Source organism: Corythoichthys intestinalis, chromosome 9 (genome assembly GCF_030265065.1).
Source record: "Corythoichthys intestinalis isolate RoL2023-P3 chromosome 9, ASM3026506v1, whole genome shotgun sequence".
NCBI lineage: Eukaryota > Metazoa > Chordata > Actinopteri > Syngnathiformes > Syngnathidae > Corythoichthys > Corythoichthys intestinalis.
The window spans coordinates 51,440,332-51,459,550 of NC_080403.1; the positions used below are offsets into that span (position 1 = coordinate 51,440,332).

General features: G+C 40.5%; 1 protein-coding gene across 3 annotated transcripts in view; it reads left to right on the forward strand.

Moving 5' to 3' along the window:
* Positions 1-19,219, forward strand: part of arhgef10la (Rho guanine nucleotide exchange factor (GEF) 10-like a) — a 389,757-nt gene that overhangs the window by 148,211 nt on the left and 222,327 nt on the right. For all 3 annotated transcript variants that reach the window (XM_057845783.1, XM_057845784.1, XM_057845786.1), the window contains one exon: positions 13,884-13,999. In XM_057845783.1, coding sequence (XP_057701766.1) covers positions 13,884-13,999 — 116 coding nt within the window. The remainder of the gene's footprint in view (positions 1-13,883; positions 14,000-19,219) is intronic.

Here is a 19,219-nt window from a genome sequence, read left to right on the forward strand (position 1 = left end):
GTTTTGCATTGTGGCCAAAAAGTTCAATTTTTGTTTCATCTGACCAGAGCACCTTCTTCCACATGTTTGGTGTGTCTCCCAGGTGGCTTGTGGCAAACTTTAAACGAGACTTTTTATGGATATCTTTGAGAAATGGCTTTCTTCTTGCCACTCTTCCATAAAGGCCAGATTTGTGCAGTGTACGACTGATTGTTGTCCTATGGACAGACTCTCCCACCTCAGCTGTAGATCTCTGCAGTTCATCCAGCGTGATCATGGGCCTCTTGGCTGCATCTCTGATCAGTTTTCTCCTTGTTTGAGAAGAAAGTTTGAAAGGACGGCCGGGTCTTGGTAGATTTGCAGTGGTCTGATGCTCCTTCCATTTCAATATGATGGCTTGCACAGTGCTCCTTGAGATGTTTAAAGCTTGGGAAATCTTTTTGTATCCAAATCCGGCTTTAAACTTCTCCACAACAGTATCTCGGACCTGCCTGGTGTGTTCCTTGGTTTTCATAATGCTCTCCGCACTTTAAACAAAACCCTGAGACTATCACAGAGCAGGTGCATTTATACGGAGACTTGATTACACACAGGTGGATTCTATTTATCATCATCGGTCATTTAGGACTACATTGGATCATTCAGAGATCCTCACTGAACTTCTGTGGTGAGTTTGCTGCACTGAAAGTAAAGGGGCCGAATAATATTGCACGCCCCACTTTTCAGTTTTTTATTTGTTAAAAAAGTTTAAATTATCCAATAAATGTTGTTCCACTTCACGATTGTGTCCCACTTGTTGTTGATTCTTGACAAAAAAATTAAATTTCATATCTTTATGTTTGAAGCCTGAAATGTGGCGAAAGGTTGCAAGATTCAAGGGGGCCGAATACTTTTGCAAGGCACTGTATATACCGTGTGAGGCTTAGCTCAGGTAAAATTTTTTATGTTCCTTATCCAATTACTCGAATATTCGAACTAAATAGTTCATTGATGGATCGACTACTAAAATAATCGATAGCTGCAGCCCTATTTTGAATGAACAAACTTTCCCAGTCTAAATGGATTTTTTATTTTTATTTTTTCCCAACTTTGACACCTTTTTAAAACGGTATCTCGATTCATGTCAGGACAATATCAATAACCTTTTAGGATACAAAGTATCAAAATATATCACCATTTCGATATTTTGTCACTCGCCTAATTTTGAATATACTAGTAGATACTGTTTTTCTTCTAATATCCCACAAAAATTGAGAATACCCTTTTGGTCCTGACCTTGCTCTGACAGCTTGCATTGAATGGAAAGTGCCTTTGAATGAAGCACTTGCATTAAAGTCAGCCCAGAAAAAAGAGAGATTTCTTTTCCGACATGTGGGTTTTTCAGTTCTTCACCTTTCTCTCAGCTCCCTCTTAGTATTTAGTGTCATGGTGATGAAAAGTTTGAAAGCTCCAGTAAAACCCCTTGAGGGAAAAAAAATGTCATTCTCGAATACTGTCCTGCCGTTCTATTGCGCTGGCAAGAGGGTTGAATGCGCTGCATGTGTTGCGACTAGAAGTGGCAACCTCTTGGTAGCTTACGATTCGATACGATTTGCGATACAAGGCTTACTGTCGAGTTCAAATACAAAGCCTTAGGAGGTCATTTATAAACATTACAGAAAATAAAGAGAGAAGGCATTCAATTTAGTTGAATAACTTGCAAGCAGAGCGGAGGGAACCTATAGGATGTAATACTAAGACTAAACAATACAGATTCCATACTTGTTCCCAGTGCTTAATTTGTAAATCATAAGGTGCCGGAAAGCAAAGTATTTTTGCCAGCGCAGGGATGACGAGACGGGCACAGGTCCCGGAACATACAGTGCTCTCCATAATTATTGGCACCCCTGAAAAAGATGTGTTTTTTAGCTTCTAATAATTTTTTAAAAATTCAAATAATATGGGACCTTAATGGGGAAAAAAGAGAAAAATCCAACCTTCAATACAAGTGCATTCATTCAGTGGGGAAAAAAATCCCACATAAAGAAAACATTATTAGCACCCCTGGTGTTAATACTTTGTACAGCCCCATTTTGCCAACAAAACAAGGTCTGGGGACTGAGATGGCAATGGGAAGAGCTTGGTTTTGTGTCTGGTGAACCATTTCTGTGTAGATTTGGCCATTCTCTTGCTGAAAGACCCAGTGACGACCCATCTTCAGCTTTCGGGCAGAGGGCAACAGATTTTGATTAAAAATGTCCTGGTATTTCAAAGCATTCATGATGCCATGCACCTTAACAAGGTTCCCAGGGACTTTGGAAGCGAAACAGCCCCACAGCATCACTGACCCACACCCATACTTCACAGTGGGTATGAGGTGCTTCTCAGCATGCGCATCTTTCGTGGCACGCCAGACCCACTTAAGAGTGTTTGTTGCCAAAAAACTTAATCTTGGTCTCATCTGACCAAAGCACATGGTCCCAGTTGAAGCCTGGAACCTTTTTTTTTTTTTTTTTGTGTGTGTGAGACCAAGATTGAGCTTTTTGGCATCTGCACATCTGCAGTCATACATAAACATACTGTAATAGCCCCGAATGGGGAAATAGGAAGGAGAGGAGTCGGTGATGACTTTCCCACTTTATTGTGGCAACCATAGAAATAGTAAACAAAATAACAGCGGCATCCGCAACATGCTAACTCCGCTCTCATGCCGTACGCTCTCTCCTCCTTGCTTCCCGCTACGTCACTACTCTGCCATTTGATGGCCTCTTCAAAGGCCCACAAATAGTTACGGACATTACAATACTTAACGATTAACATATTTCTGAACTATAATAACACTCAGCACACATCACAATCATCATAAAATAAAGCAATCCGCTAATATACACAGTCAAATTGTACTCTTTTTCTCACCTCAAACAAGAAAAAAAAATACTAGTTTACAACCTCCGTCTCACATTACTGCCAAGACGGCTGATTTCTTATTTGCTCTAAAATGCGAACATTTATTGCCCATGCACGGCACGTAGCGAACGCCTCCCCCCTGCTGGTTTAAAACCGTAAGTACAAGAGTATCTGTGGATTAAAATAACTATTTAAATATTATTTAATAATTATTATTTAATTTGTTATTACTGATATGTTATTAAAAATTCAGAGACTTATTGTACTTTAAAAGTGTTGAAATTACATAAAATGCACATATTACTTGTATTTTTAGTATTAAACATATTGTATGGCTCTCATAGAAATTACATTTAAAAATATGTTGTGTTCATGGCTCTCTCAGCCAAAAAGGTTCCCGACCCCTGGTCCAGAACAAATGGCGGGACGTTCTGACCCAACACAAGGGACACCGGAGAACGCCCGATATCCAACTGATAACACGACTGACAAGAGTCCAAAAGCCCCTTTGACGCAGAGGTGGCAAAATCCACAACTTTTGCTGCCCTGACAACAGTAACTCCCGATTCCTCCTGTCCAATCCACAAACAGACAATAATCCTAAATAACGCCCAAACACACCCTTCTTCCTGCCCACGACCCACCCCACGAGAGCCTTCAAAAGGCTGAATGTGTAACTAAACATTGTCATTTTTTCTCTGGAACCTTTTGTTGACTTATGATTAGGGCAGTCAAACAAATAACATTTTTAATCGAGTTAATCACAGCTTTACAATTAATTAATCGTAATTAATCGCAATTCAAACCATCTCCAAAATATGCCATATTTTTCTGTACATTTTGTTGGAATGGAAAGATAAGACACAAGACGGACATAAACATTCAACATACTGTACATACGTACTGTATTTATTATAACAGTAAATCCACAAGATGGCGTTAACATTATTAACATTCTTTCTGTTAAAGGGATCCGCGGATAGAAAGACTTGTAGTTCTTAAAAGATAAATTTGAGTACAAGTTATAGTAATTTTATATTAAGAAAAAGAACGTCTCCTGCTCCACCCAAATGCATGATGGGAAATTGGGCAACCATAACTGTCAGTGGCGGCTGCAAATGGTATACAATATGTACTGCGTTGTGTTCAATTAAGCGTGTTAAGAAAAAGATCGTCTCTTGCGCCACCCAAATGCATTATGGGAAATTGGGCAACCATAACTGTCAGTGGAGGCTGCAAATGGTATACAGTATGCTCTGCGTTGTGTTCAATTAGGCGTGTTTAGAAAAAGATCGTCTCCTGCTTTGCCCAAATCCATGATGGGAAGTTGGGCAACCATGATTGTCAGTAGTGGCTGCAAATGGTATACAATATGTGTTTAATTAAGCGTGTTAAGAAAAAGATCGTCTGTTGCTCCGCCCAAATACAGTGGGGAGAACAAGTATTTGATACACTGCCAATGGTACATGATGGGAAGTGGGGCAACCATGACTGTTAGTAGTGGCTGTCAAAACTTAAAGTGCATGTGACACAAAAAAGCATGTTTATTCATGTTTATTTAATACTAATATTTTATGCCCCTGAATGGTATGGGCCGCTTGGATGTGTGTGGAAGCGATTGCTATTTTTATTTAGTTTTTTGAATCCCGCGCCATGAAAATGAGTGACTTCCGGCTCTGGTCTTGCATTGAGGAGGAGGGCGCTGTGACGTGTACGGTAGAAGATGTCCTCTTCATGCTACAGTGTACTGTTGTGTATGAGGACGAAGGATTCAGCTGATTTTGCGGATTAATACGTTTATTTCTCTCATCACGCCAGCCAAACGGCTGCAGAAAAATCATTCTGTATGAGGGAGAGGCGTATGCGCCTTTTTGGAGTTTCAAAAGGTTCCCATTCACCGTGGATATTTACTGTGGGACCATTGGACTTATGAGGAAGTGAGTAAACATCTTGTTTTGTATTATGTCAAATACGAATACAGCGATTACAAAGTAAACACTACAAACTTCCTTTAAATAAAGGACTACCTACGTTTGATCATTGATAGGCATGTAAAAAGCTCTCGTAATGCTCGTTAGCATTAGCACGTTAGCTGCACAACAACTCCAGCCACCCTCCTCCGGGGAACGAACTGTAAATTGCTCTCCGCCAGGCGGTTTGCCGATCTGCAAAGACAATCGACAACCGGGTCGTCATGTCAAATAATCCAGGCTAGTTATGTGTGATTTTCCGCTTCGAAGACTTTGAAACATCACTCAGTTCGGGTTAGCATGTCGGCTAGCTGTCACGCCTTCTGGTTTGCTTACATTCTCCAAAGCCGGGGAAGGGAAATGACATATGTCCGATTTAGGTGTCATAAAATATCGTTCGGGAGGTGCGACAGTAAAGGTGAAGTCGACAGTTTTGACCATTATGGAGTAATTTTGCCATGTCGTCCTGAATAAATGCATTTTTATTATTTCATATTCCATTCAGCACAAGACTGTTATTTGTCATGACCATACCATTTATTTAGCAATTGGGGGAAATACTTGGATAAAAAGAATATCCTGTAAAAATATTGAAGTAAACAGACAGAAACAATGACATTTTGCTGCTCTCCGTCGCGTTTTCCTCGTTGTGAATAGTTCCCCCTCGACGGGCTGACTGGTCCTTCTCAAGCCATTTAGATAGCTATTGGGGAAAAATACTTGGATAAAAAGAATATCCTGTAAAAATATTGGAGTAGAGAGACTGAAACAATGACATTTTGCGGCTCTGTTCGTCGCGTTTTCCTCGTTCTGAATAATTCCCCCTCAATGGGCTGAATAGTAAAACGTATGAGCCCAGTCTACCGCTGACGTCATCCACCTGTTGGGGACGCTAAAGCCCTATAATGGTAGGCGTGGCTAACCGGCAGATTAAAAGACTAATTTCTCGTAATTTGCGCTTTGCTAAATTGTTGTGTATAGTCGAATCGTCTCCAAATATGATTCTAATTCACATAATAATGCCATTTAAGACTTTTTTTCTCGTGTCGTATGCTCTTTAAGCTAATAAATGAACGCCTTTGTCCACTCGCATTTTTCTGCGTTTTTGCTCTTAATGTGCTAAAACGGCGTCATTGTAAACTGTTTGAGGCAACACATTAACGGGTCATTCCGTGCATGCGTTAATTGCGTCAAATATTTTAACGTGATTAATTAAAAAGATTAATTACCACCAGTTAACACGATAAATTTGACAGCCCTACTTATGATATGGTGACCGTGGATCCTCACCTGGGTTCCTCTGTGCTGTATGATTGCTGTCGACTCAGAATAAATTGTCGAAGCCTTTTTCCAGCTTTCAAAATGGAGACGGTACAAAGGGTTAAGACTAAGGTGAACGCGCGGAGTTCGGCCTTTTGGCCGGGTTGTCCGATTTGTCGGGGAGCTGCGCCCGCGCGGGCCCGGCGGCTCGGCTGGCGTGATTCCGGCAATCTGGCAAAGGGGTCAGATTCCCTCAATGTACATGTAGGTGAAATTAATGCATGTGTGCCAAAGCATTCTAGCACAGCAACGCTGTCTTTGCCACGTTATCTCGAGCATGCCAGTTGGCAAAACAAGACAAAACATTTCTTCATTGTGAGCAATAACAAGCAAAGCATCTCTTCATTATGAGCAGCAATTGATTAAAGCAAATATATAATAAACATCTGTTTTACGAAAAGTTACGGGTTCGCGGTGAATCAGTAACAACCACACTTTTGCAAAATAGACAATGTTTATTGATTAGAAAATGCAGAATAAATGAGAATTATTGATTACAATCCCACAAAAGCAAGCAAACAAGTATCAAAAACAAGCATAACAAGGGTAACGGTGACGCTAGATTTGAGTTTGTCAATCCCAGAATCCCCGTGTTACCGTTACAGCAAAACAAGATGTCCCTTAGCAATGAAAATCGCTTACCGTGACAAATGAGCGGGAGCCAACGCTTCAGTAAAGCGGCGAAAGAACAAAGCCAGGCGATCCGTACGTGACCCGCTGGCGGACTTCACTGGTCGCCTGGAAATGCCCGGTTTTTGTAGGAACGCGCCACACGGGGGCGGAGACGGCCAACCTATGCTCCCAGGCGGCGCGGCCCCATCCAATGACAAAGCTACTTTTGATTCAGCCCCTCGAAAAAGGGGCTTTTCCTTGCGTGGTTCCCAGGTTGTGCTGTCCGGTAGCAGATGTTGTGTTCCCATGAGTGCAAAACAAGTTATCTCGTGAGATTCCCTCCTAACTTATGGGACTCAAGCACGTACTATGGTGCAAAACAAGTTATCTCGTGAAATTCCCTACTCAGGCGCGTATCCTAACTATGGGAACAAGGTGAAAAACAATAGAAGTTGTTACAACATCTTAATAATTATATTATCACTCACGATTAATAATGATCTCACGATATTGCAATACGACAGTTATCGACAGGCTAGTTAATCATTTTCAGGATCTCCAAATCCACAATCCACAAAACATTTAAAAAACAGAAAAACAAGCAGTTGTCATCCTTCTACCGTGAATTGGAATTAGTTTATCACTAGTAGACGTCCAATCCGTTTGAAGTGGGAGGGATGGCAGTGAATGTTCGAATTGACGTCAGTGGCAGCCAATGCCAGGAAATGAGTTCATTTGGGGCATGTCACTGCATTTCCCGTTGATTTTAGGTTAATTCCTTTTCCATTTGGGGCTATACGGATCACTTCCTGTTGATGTTTGTGTTGCTGAGGAAATTATGTGAGCAAAACCGGTCTAAAATGTGATTTTGAAAGATTCAGAAGATAAGAATAGTTGTACATCCTTTTTTTCAATCATTGAGTAGTAAACATTTTATTTGCGGAATACTTGATGCGACCCAGACTCTTATCTCCTGTGGCAGCCTCAGATAAATTGAGTTTGAGAACTCTTGAATAAATTCAGAAATATACCGTAAACCATGATCTCAAAATAGTTTAACTCATTGGCTACCATTGACGCCGATAGACGTCCAGTCCATTTCAATAGAAAGGGCTGAACTGAGAACTGAGAGGGTTCATTCGCTGCCAGCCCTCAGTCCAATTCAACTGTCCGACGTGTTCCAGCAGGATTTGGATGCGGATCAGACAAGGGTTTACGGTCACCTTTTCCCACAATAACCCTTCAAGTCCATTGCAAAGCGTGAACACGGTCACACCCATGCGATTTAGTGAGGTAAAAGCCGATGTTTCGACCCTTCGCGGACGTCCATTTGTCAGCGTGAAAACCCGTATCTGGGTTTGACTGGATTACGCTGGATTACAACTCAGCACATTCACCTCAGGAGAATTTGGCAGGGTTTTACCTTGCGCCGACTGAGCCGGAGGTGCTGTAATTCTGACCAGTTGCACCAGTGTGTATGTTTGTGATAAAACCGTTTTTTTTTTTTTTTTTTGGAAGTGTATATAGCTGTACTTCAATTGAGATTTTTCTTTTAAACACTGGATGTCACCTAGTGTTGAAAAATGCTCGTTTATTTTCGGACATTTTTGCAAAATCGTAGCATTTAAATGAGTGCAAATTTACATAATCAAAAAAACCTTTCTTAGTCGAAATAATTGACAACTTGTATAATAATCGGTAAAGAGTTTACCATTTACTGTAAACAACTATGAAAAATGATGATCAACATTTTTGTCCTTTTTCTCACGTTTTGTTGATGAATCATAATCAAATTATGGGTCGGCAGTTTCCGGTTCTTGCCTGTTTTCTGAATACAGAGAGAAATGTTTTTTTTCCCCACCCAATTAATCGAAATGTAATCTACAGATTAATCGCTTATTAACTAATTAGCTGGCATTTACACAGTCCATTTGAACAGTAACAGCTGATATGTTGAAATGATACAATAGAATAATAGATTCAATATTGTAGAGGTCGACCGATATGCGATTTTTCAAAGGCAGATATTGAATTTAAAAAATATATATAATTCAGCTGATTGCCGATTTAGGCAAAGGCCCAGATAGTAAGTCTTTTTTTTTATTATTTTTTTTTATAATTATTTTTTTTTAATTGGCTTTGTTCGGCGCGCCACACAGCCCAAATCGTTTGACCGTCACCATTCATAGAGTTTTTGAAATGTAAATAAACCAGTCTATTGTGATAAAACAACAAAATTGCAATAACTGCATTAACCATCAAAGTGAGGTCTAACTATAACTGTAGTCTTGAAACAAATCTGAATAAGGAAAAACATTGCCATAAAATAATGCAAACTGGTTAAACTTGAGAGTAGCTGAGATCTGTCACGACAGAACATCGCTTCAATGATATCTGGCGCCATCTAGCGTCGTGAACGGGTATAATGTCTAGACCCCGAATATAAGATGACTCCCACTTTTCAGTCTTATTTCAATACAAAAATTCGGGCCAATACAGTATATTGGCTATAGTATAGCCAATATACTGTATTGGCCCGAATTTTTCTGTATAGCCGCTATACAGTATATCAGCAGATATCGGCCGATTGTGGAAAAGTCCAATGTATCCGTTGACCTTTTTAAGAAAAATTCCTCACCCAAACCGTGAACATAATAATGATCCTATTACCGTATGTCGAGCGATTTTGACAAAAGTCCATAAATCAGCCCAATAAAATAGTCAATCAGCACCCAAACAGCTAACAGTAAGTTCTTCTATTATATTAGCCGAAGGCCGATCCTGATAAAAGTCCATAGATACCGATATGTCTGTTGACCTTTACAATCATTGCAAGATGTACAGCTCTGCATTCAAGTTGTTCAGAGTAGATAAATGCTCAGTTGACCTTCAAATGACCCAGCATTTGAGGAAACTAAAGGACAGTTTGACTTATTTACTAGGGCTCAGTATCCAACCCACTTGATCATCACGCTTCCACCTGAGCCATACTGCTAGGGCATCTATTATTATGGCACATTTTCAGTCCAGTAAAAGTGCATTCCTGGTTGGAAAATAACACCTTTCATAATGTTACAGCTTTTAAATCCAAAGGTGGCCTGAAATTAGTTGTGGGTCTCCATTACAGTGGGGCAAATAAGTATTTAGTCAACCACTAATTGTGCAAGTTTTCCCACTTGAAAATATTAGAAAGGCCTGTTATTGTCAACATGAGTAAACCTCAACCATGAGAGACAGAATGTGGAAAAAAAACCCAGAAAAATCACAGTTTGATTTTTAAATAATTTATTTGCAAATCATGGTGGAAAATAAATATTAGGTCTAGAGCTGAAACGAGTACTTTAGCAACTCGAGTAACTCGAGTTTAAAAACTGATCCGAGTAATTTTATTCACCTCGAGTAATCGTTTATTTTGACAGCTCTAAGCATCACGTTTTGCTCGGACTACTTTTAATGCGGGACAACGCGCTGTCACGTGCGGAGAGGAAGAAGGAAAAAAAAAAACTTACTGCAGCCAACAGCCGCCACAAACGACGCCGACGTTGATAAATACTAGCCCGCACGATGCTACGTTGGTACAGGTAGCGTCTGATGCGTCTCATAGAGATCACATGTATGTTGAGCTAGATGCACAATGACAGACTCGGCCGCGTCTGGGCAGCGTTAGTAAACAGCCGCCATCTTAAAGCAGTAGAGCGCTAAGCGCTAATAAATAAGATTAACGTTACTGTCACTACTAGCTCACGTAACGTTAGCCCTGCGGAGGGCTAGGTTTCAATTAATTATGACCACTGTAGATGCGTGGCTAACTTGTCTTACATCCAGGATCTAACATAACATAGCATTGTGGAGTGATGAGGGTGTAAAATAAAAACTTAATCATGCTAACTATCAATTTTAGCTCAGTAGTCATTGCTGGATAAAACACCAAGTAGCACTGGTCCCTAATGTGCTCCAATACAGCCTGTATCATACATTTATTTTGAACACTGCAAAAACTCAAAATCCTATCAGGGCTTACAGTTTAGACTAACTTAAAACTTAACTAGAACTTAAAAATGGCTTGACACAAAGAGAAATTCAATTGAAACACGTGGGAAAACTTTTAAGTGATGTGTGTTATCAAGCGTAACGGCATTTTTAGGTAAGATATATATATATATATATATATATTTTTTTTAATAAGATCTCAAAGTTTTTTGAGTGAAAGCAGTGAATAAGTCTTTTTTTTTTTTTCAAATTCTAGTTACATCTGAGATGCAATTGTTGGCTGTTTTCAACTATATACATCGAAAATAAAGACATTGATTGACTGAAAATGGTTCAAGATTAGATGAAATGTCTTGTTTTCTCATGTATATTTATAATTGCTCTTCACCTAAAAATATATTTGTTTTATCCGATTACTCGATTAATCGATAGTTTTTAGTCGATTACTCGATTACTAAAATATTCGATAGCTGCAGCCGTAATTTGGTCTATACCAAAAGTTCATCTCAATACTTTGTTATGTGTCCTTTGTTGGCAATAATGAAGGCCAAACGTTTTCTGTAACTCTTCACAAGCTTTTCACACACTGTTGCTGGTATTTTGGCCCATTCCTCCATGCAGATCTCCTCTGGAGCAGTGATGTTTTGGGGCTGCCGTTGGGCAACACAAGCAGAGCGGGCGCGTCCGCAACCCTCCGCGGAGCACTTCACGACGGAAACTGATTAGCCGTGCTGAGTCACTCGAAAAGTCAGTTCGAGCAAGGAGATTAGGGTTAGTTCTCCCACTTTAAAATATTAGAGAGGCCTGTAATTGTCAACATGGGTAAACCTCAACCATGAGAGACAGAATGCGGAACCCCCCCCCCCCCCCCAGAAAATCACATTGTTTGATTTTTAAAGAGTTGATTTCCAAATTAGAGTGGAAAAGAAGAATTTGGTCACCTACAAACAAGCAAGATTTCTGGCTGTCAAAAAGGTCTAACTTCTTCTAACGAGGTCTAACGAGGCTCCACTCCTGTATTAATGGCACCTATTTTAACTCATTATCGGTATAAAAGACACCTTCCACAACCTCAGTGAGTGCCACTCCAAATTCCACTATGGCCAAGACCAAAGAGCTGTCGAAGGACACCAGAGACAAAATTGTAGACCTGCACCAGGCTGGGAAGACTGAATCTGCAATAAGTAAAACGCTTGGTGTAAAGAAATCAACTCTGGGAGCAATTATTAGAAAATGGAAGACATACAAGATGACTGATAATCTCCCTCGATCTGGGGCGACATCCAAGATCTCACCCCGTGGCGTCAAAATAACAAGAACGGTGAGCAAAAATCCCAGAACCACACAGGGAGACCGAGTGAATGACCTACAGAGAGCTGGGACCACAGTAACAAAGGCTGCTATCAGTAACACAATACGCCGCCAAGGACTCAAATCCTGCACTGACAGACATGTCCCCCTGCTGAAGCCAGTACACATCCAGGTCTATCTGCGGTTCGATAGAGAGCATTTGGATGATCCAGAAGAGGATTGGGAGAATGTGTTATGGTCAGATGAAACCAAAATAGAACTTTTTTGGTAGAAACACAGGTTCTTGTGTTTGGAGGAGAAAGAATGGTGAATTGCACACGAATAACACCATACCCACTGTGAAGCATTGGGGTTGGAAACATCATGCTTTGGGACTGTTTTTCTGCAAAGGGACCAAGACGACTGATCTCTGTAAAGGAAAGAATAAATGGGGCCATGTATAGAGAGATTTTGAATGAAAATCTCCTTCCATCATCAAGGGCATTGAAGATGAGACGTGGCTGGGTCTTTCAGTATGACAACAATCCCAAACACACAGTCAAGGCAACAAAGGAGTGGCTTTGTAAGAAGCATTTCAAGGTCCTGGAGTGGCCTAGCCAATCTCCAGGTCTCAACCCCATAGAAAATCTGCGGAGGGAGTTGAAAGTCTGTGTTGCCCAACGATAGCCCCAAAACATCATTGCTCTAGAGGAGATCTGCATGGAGGAATGGTCCAAAATACCAGCAACAGTGTGTGAAAAGCTTGTGAAGAGTTACAGAAAATGTTGGGCCTCCGTTATTGCCAACAAAGTGTACTTAACAAAGTATTGAGATGAACTTTTGGTATTGACCAAATACTTATTTTCCACCATGATTTGCAAATAAATTCTTTAAAAATCAAACAATGTGATTTTCTGTTTGTTTTTTTCCACATTCTGTCTCTCATGGTTGAGGTTTAACCATGTTGACAATTACAGGCCTCTCTAATATTTTCAAGTGGGAGAACTTGCACAATTAGCGGTTGACTAAATACTTATTTGCCCCACTGTATATACCACTTTGGTTAGGCTCTCCTAGCTGCTACTTAAACTGTGAGGTTCACCGTGCCACCTCCAAATAAATTAACCAAGAAAACCACGTATCGTCGAACCTGTACACAAGTTGGCGCAAGCCCTCTTCCATTTTTTTTCACCGTTTATTGATTTCCTTGCTGTTGTCACATGCTTCCCGCGTCTGAGAGATCCCATTAAAAGCGAAGCTCTACGATAGAGCCCCTTAAATGAACATCTCAAGCCCGTCCAAACATCCTCTCGTTCCCGTTCACGAGGCTAGACAACAAGTCCCCGAGGAGGGACGGCTAAGCCCGCCGACTGCCTGTGATCTTCTTCTTAGTTTATTACACGGCAGCAGTGACGGTGCGCGACACCTCTGCAGTCAAACGTACCTTGTGGATTTAATTAGGCGCGGGGAAGGCGCGCCATCGATCGGCGGCCAGACTTTGAAGGTAGCGCCGCCTGCGAATCGATGCCGTGTTTTGCGTCTAATAAGACACCTGCGTTCCTTTTGGCCCAGCAAAGGGCATCATAGCCCCGAATAACAGTTTCTACATTCCGTATCTCAGGCTCCGCGCCGTAATGATGAAGATCGATCCGTCCGTGTAGCTCGACGCAAACAACGCACCTTTTTTCATTTATGCCTCTGCACTTTTAGGTAGACCGCAGTTGCTATTTTCTAAACTTTGAATTGTTGTTTTCGGGTCTTACCAATTCAGGTTTATTAGTTCATTGACTGCTATTCAAATTGATTTCGATCGGACGGCTATTTTGTATGTTTTAGGTAAATCCCTTCTGGGTCCTCCAAGGCTCTACCAAGAACTGCAGGAACTCCAGCATGACCTCGGTGTGGTGGAGGACGTGACGCTACTGGTGGGCACCCTAGAAGGGACGTACCAGGTACTCGGCTTGTTTTGATTAGTGATTCCCACCCGACCGTTGATTTATTTACTACCTAATAATGTTAAGCCATAGATTTCATAATGATCTTGACGGGTCACGTTCATCAGACACTGCGCCACACCTTCAAGTAGGGGGCATCCTACACTCCGATTCAGTCGGGCAAAGTTGGTCGCAGTTATTCAACACATGCAGCGACCCAACGGCGGATTTAGGTCGAAAAAGTACGAAAGCTTTACCGCATACAAACAGGAAGGAGTGTTTCAGGAGTGATTTGTTTGATGATTCAAGGTCATTATTATATTTTTCGTACCATGCATGCATTTTGAAACGTTGTGAAAATAATCAATGGGAGAAATTACCCGCTACGGCCTTGGTGTCATAATTCACAATATTTATATAAAATAAATGCTAACTTCCCGGTTTGTTTTGCTTTTAACCAAGAATCGAGAGTGTTTTACGTCTATATCTATAAAAAATTTAGGATTTAAGTGTTTATGCCCAAAAATTTCATTGTAAAAAAACTCTTTCTTTTGATAAGGTGGTGCCATAGTGGCTTAAAGACTAGCAGCTCATTCAACATATTTACGTAAAATAAATGCTAACTGCCCGTTTTTGTTGTTGTTGTTTTTTTCTGCATTTAAACTAGGGCTGTCAAAATTATTGCGTTAACGGGCGTTAATTAATTTTTTTAAATTAATCACGTTAAAATATTTGACGCAATTAACGCACTCCCCCCGCTCAGATTTAAATGACAGTACAGTGAAATGCTTGTTAATTGTGTTTGTGTTGAGTTTTGCCGCCCTCTGCTGGCGCTTGGGTGCGACTGATTTTATAGGCTTCAGCACCCATGAGCATTGTGTAAGTAATTATTGACATCAACAATGGCGGGCTACTAGTTTATTTTTTGATAGAAAATTTTACAAATTTTATTAAAACGAAAACATTAAGAGGGGTTTTAATATAAATTTCTATAACTTGTACTAACATTTTTCTTTTAAGAACTACAAGTCTTTCTATCCATGGATCGCTTTAACAGAATGTTAATAATGTTAATGCCATCTTGTTGATTTATTGTTATAATAAACAAATCGTCCTTATGTACCGTATTTTGAATGTATATATCCATCTTGTGTCTTATATTTCCATTCCAACAATAATTTACAGAAAAATATGGCATATTTTATAGATGGTTTCAATTGCGATTAATTACGATTAATTAATTTTTAAGTTGTAATTAACTCGATTAAAAATTCTAATCGTTTGACAGCCCTAATTTAAACATGAATCAAGACTGTTTTACGTCCATATCTATAAAGAATTCTGGTATTTAAGCATTTATTCCCAAAAATTTCAACGTAAAAAGCTCTTTGTTGTGGTACAGACTAGCAGCACATTCCACATACAGTGGGGAGAACAAGTATTTGATACACTGCCAACATACAGTGCCAACATACACATACAGTGGGGAGAACAAGTATTTGATACACTGCCAACATACAGTGCCAATGGGAAAGCCCATTGGCAATGTATCAAATACTTGTTCTCCCCACTGTATTTACGTAAAATAAATGCTAACTGCCCAGTTTTTTTTCTTTTAAGCAAGAATCGAGACTGTTTTACGTCCATATCTATAAGGAATTCGGGATTTAAGTGTTTATCCCCAAAAATGTCAATGTAAAAAACTCTGTTGTGATAAGGCGGCGCCACAGTGGCTTAAAGACTAGCAGCACATTCAACATATTTATGTAAAATAAATGCTAACTGCCCTTTTTAAAATTTTTTTTTTAAACCAAGAGTCGAGACGGTTTTACGTCCATATCTCTAATGAATTCAGGATTTAAGTGTTTATTCCCAAAAAATTCTATGTAAAATGCTCTTTGTTGTGCTAAGGCAGCGCCACAGTGGCTTAAAGACTAGCAGCACATTCCACATATTTACGTAAAATGAATGCTAACTGCCCGTTTTTATTTTTTTTTTAACCAAGAATCGAGACTGTTTTATGTCCATATACGTCAGGAAATAAAACACAACCAGTATTCTATTCTAAAGACAGTCACAAGGAAACTGGAATCTCACATCCCAATCAGAAGCCACTCGAGTTTCAGCTTACGTGCACAATGACGATCTCCGAATCTTTTTTCATCATGCACATCTTTTATTCGCCAAAATCACATGATAATACGTAATAACACAAGAATATGCAGAAAGTGAGTACATGGCGTGCAGTGATTGTTTAGTTCAGAATAGCAACAGTATAGACCCTACTCACGTGACGTCACAGCCACGCCCCCGTGCCATGTTGTCCGGATACTAGTCATGTTAATGCATTAGCGCTTCGTAAATTCCTCCTATTATGGCATGTTTTTCTGCTCGTTAACATTAAACAATCAAAATGGTGAAGTCGTGTGTGGCGGTCGGTTGCAAAAACAGAGAAGATAGACGGAGAGACTTGAATTTTTACCGCATTCCGAGAGACCCGAAGAGGAGACCGCGATTGACTGCTGCAATTCGACGAGAAAACTGGGCTCCAAACGACTACCACAGATTATGTAGTAGTCATTTTATATCTGGTAAGATGCATTTAATATATATTTAGAGGGTTTTGGGCTGACAACCACAATTAAGATCATTGCTAGGCTAATCGCCGACAACATACACGTATGTATGTAGTGAGTGCTATCGCTAAACCATATAAACATGAAATACATTAGACTTGACAGTGGATGTTAGCAAGAACAAAAGATTTTGAATTGAAAATTTCGTAACTCACCTTCCGAGCACAAGATTCCTGCCGAATTTTCGTGTACGAGGACGTGTTTGACCCAACCAGCAACGTAGCATTTATAAGCCTCCAAGCTCTTAAAGTTTTTCAAACTTTCGTGAGAATAGGCTGATTTTGTGTGGACAAGATAGTTGTAAATATCAGGATATCAGATGTCAGGCGAAGCCAGCGGGTCGAAAAACATCGATTTAGGCATCAAATACGGATCTGGCGAATGGATAAACTGAAGCTTTTCCACGTAACGCCTTTTATGCAACGGATCCAATGAGTTTACAGCGTCAGATAACACCGGGGCTTCCATGAATTGCTCTATAACTTGCTCGACTAATTGAAAACAATGAGAATAGGTCTGAAAAAGAGGTACAATATGGCGGCCGGAAACAGCGACACGCCCATTTTGTGACGTAGGTGAGTAGGGTCTATAGGAAGTGCCTTATTTGGTGGTGATTCTCAAAACTGGATGCTTACTGTGAAACGATCACTAGAAAAAACGGAGTGAAAAAGAAGTTTCAACTCTGTTGATTTTCCACAGCTTACGACCTTGAGAACCTGGCCGTGGCTGGCACCAAAAGGGAGGGAAAATTTGATAACACAGTCAACAACACCTCTTCATATTATATTCAAAGAAATAGAGCACATGAACATGGTTGAATACAGTCTAAGAAATGAATACCACACCAGTAATGTGTTTTATAAGCATGAATAAAATATATTCTTTCACAATATATATTAAGAATTCAGGGATTTAAGCATTTATTCTCTAGAATTTTCAACGTAAAAAGCTCTTTGTCTGTGTTTTCACTCGGTCAGCTTTGACGGAGGTAGGCCCCCTATTAATCTGCCCCTCACCCCGTGTCCCACCAATATCATTATGAAGTCTATGGTTAAGTATGCCCAGATTTTACACTAAAACGACTTCCTGTGTGAAATTTGCATGTTATCCCCATGCCTGCGTGGGTTTTCCATGGGGACTCCGGTTTCCTCCCACACAGGGGTCGCGTTAACCGAATATTTTCCGTCATTGACCGGTTTTTTAAAACGGTGACGGAAAAAACTGAAGTCCATCCGTCATTTTGACAGGTTGCAATTCACACCCCAGACCACAGGGTGGCGAGTGAGCATATTAATTAGCTATTGTCTCTCTTGATGCATGACGTCGTTGGCCTTACTCGGAAAAATGTCAAGGCAACTGAGTGTCCGAAGTTTCTTCAAAAAGCCCCAAAAACGACGATGGTGTTGATAAAAGAGGTGAAAAAAGTGTGGCCGCAGAGCGCTGATTCAGCCTCCAGAACAACATCAAAACGGCCATGAGAAGTCGTCTGTCCGAGGCAAAAGTCCAAAACCTCACGACAATAGCCTCTGCAGCAATCCCACTTGAGACATTTGATTATGCACAAGCGGGCACGCAATTCAAGTCCATGCGCACCAGGAGGAAGGTGTGAGACTGCGTTCAGGCCACAGCAGGTGAACTGTTAATTTCATTGTTCCATATGTAGCCTACCTACTGGGGCCACAGTCAGCTGTTTTTGTCACTGCGGAGAAAAAGTTACATATTCATCTGCTTGATGAGTGATGGCACGGTGTGGATTCTCTGTTAAGCTTGTTCGTACAGAATATTAATTTGAAATGAATGAAAACTAAATACTATTGAATATGTCATTATTATCATTTTAAAAATTTAAGTGACGAGTAAAAATAGATTATGACCGGATTTTTATGACCCTGTCAGTCAAAATGACAGACAACGAAAAAGTCTAGCGCAACCTCTGCTCCCACATGATCAGAACCTGGCGTGTGTTTGAGTTTATCGCAGTGAAAGCTGCCACAATGCTTTGCCTGGCCCGGCCCCCTACAGGAAGCCGTGGCGCAATGTCTGTAGGAGCTGTCTCATCAACTGATAGTGAAGTGCATGGTATAGACCCTACCCACGTGACGTCACAACTCCGCTCTCCTGAATGGTACCGCCCAATTGTCCGTCAAAACATAGTGTTAACCTGTTACGGCTACGTACATTCCTCCTATTTACGGCGTGTTTTTCTGCTCCTTAACATTAATAATCAAAATGGTGAAGGCGTGTGTGGCTGTTGGTTGCACTAACAGAGAAGATGGAAGGAGAGACTTGAAGTTTTACCGTATTCCGAGGGATCCAAAGAGGAGAGCGAAATGGACGGCTGCAATTCGACGTGAAAACTGGGCACCAAAAAATCACCACAGACTATGTAGTAGTCATTTTATATCCGGTAAGATGCATTTAAGATATACTTAGAGGGTTTTGGGCTGACAAATAACCACAATTAAGATCATTGCTAGGCTAATCGCCGACAACATACACGCATGTATGTAGTGAGAGTGCTATCGCTAAACCATATAAACATTAAAAGCCTTAACTCCATTGACAAACGACATGAAATACATTAGACTTGACAGTGGATGTT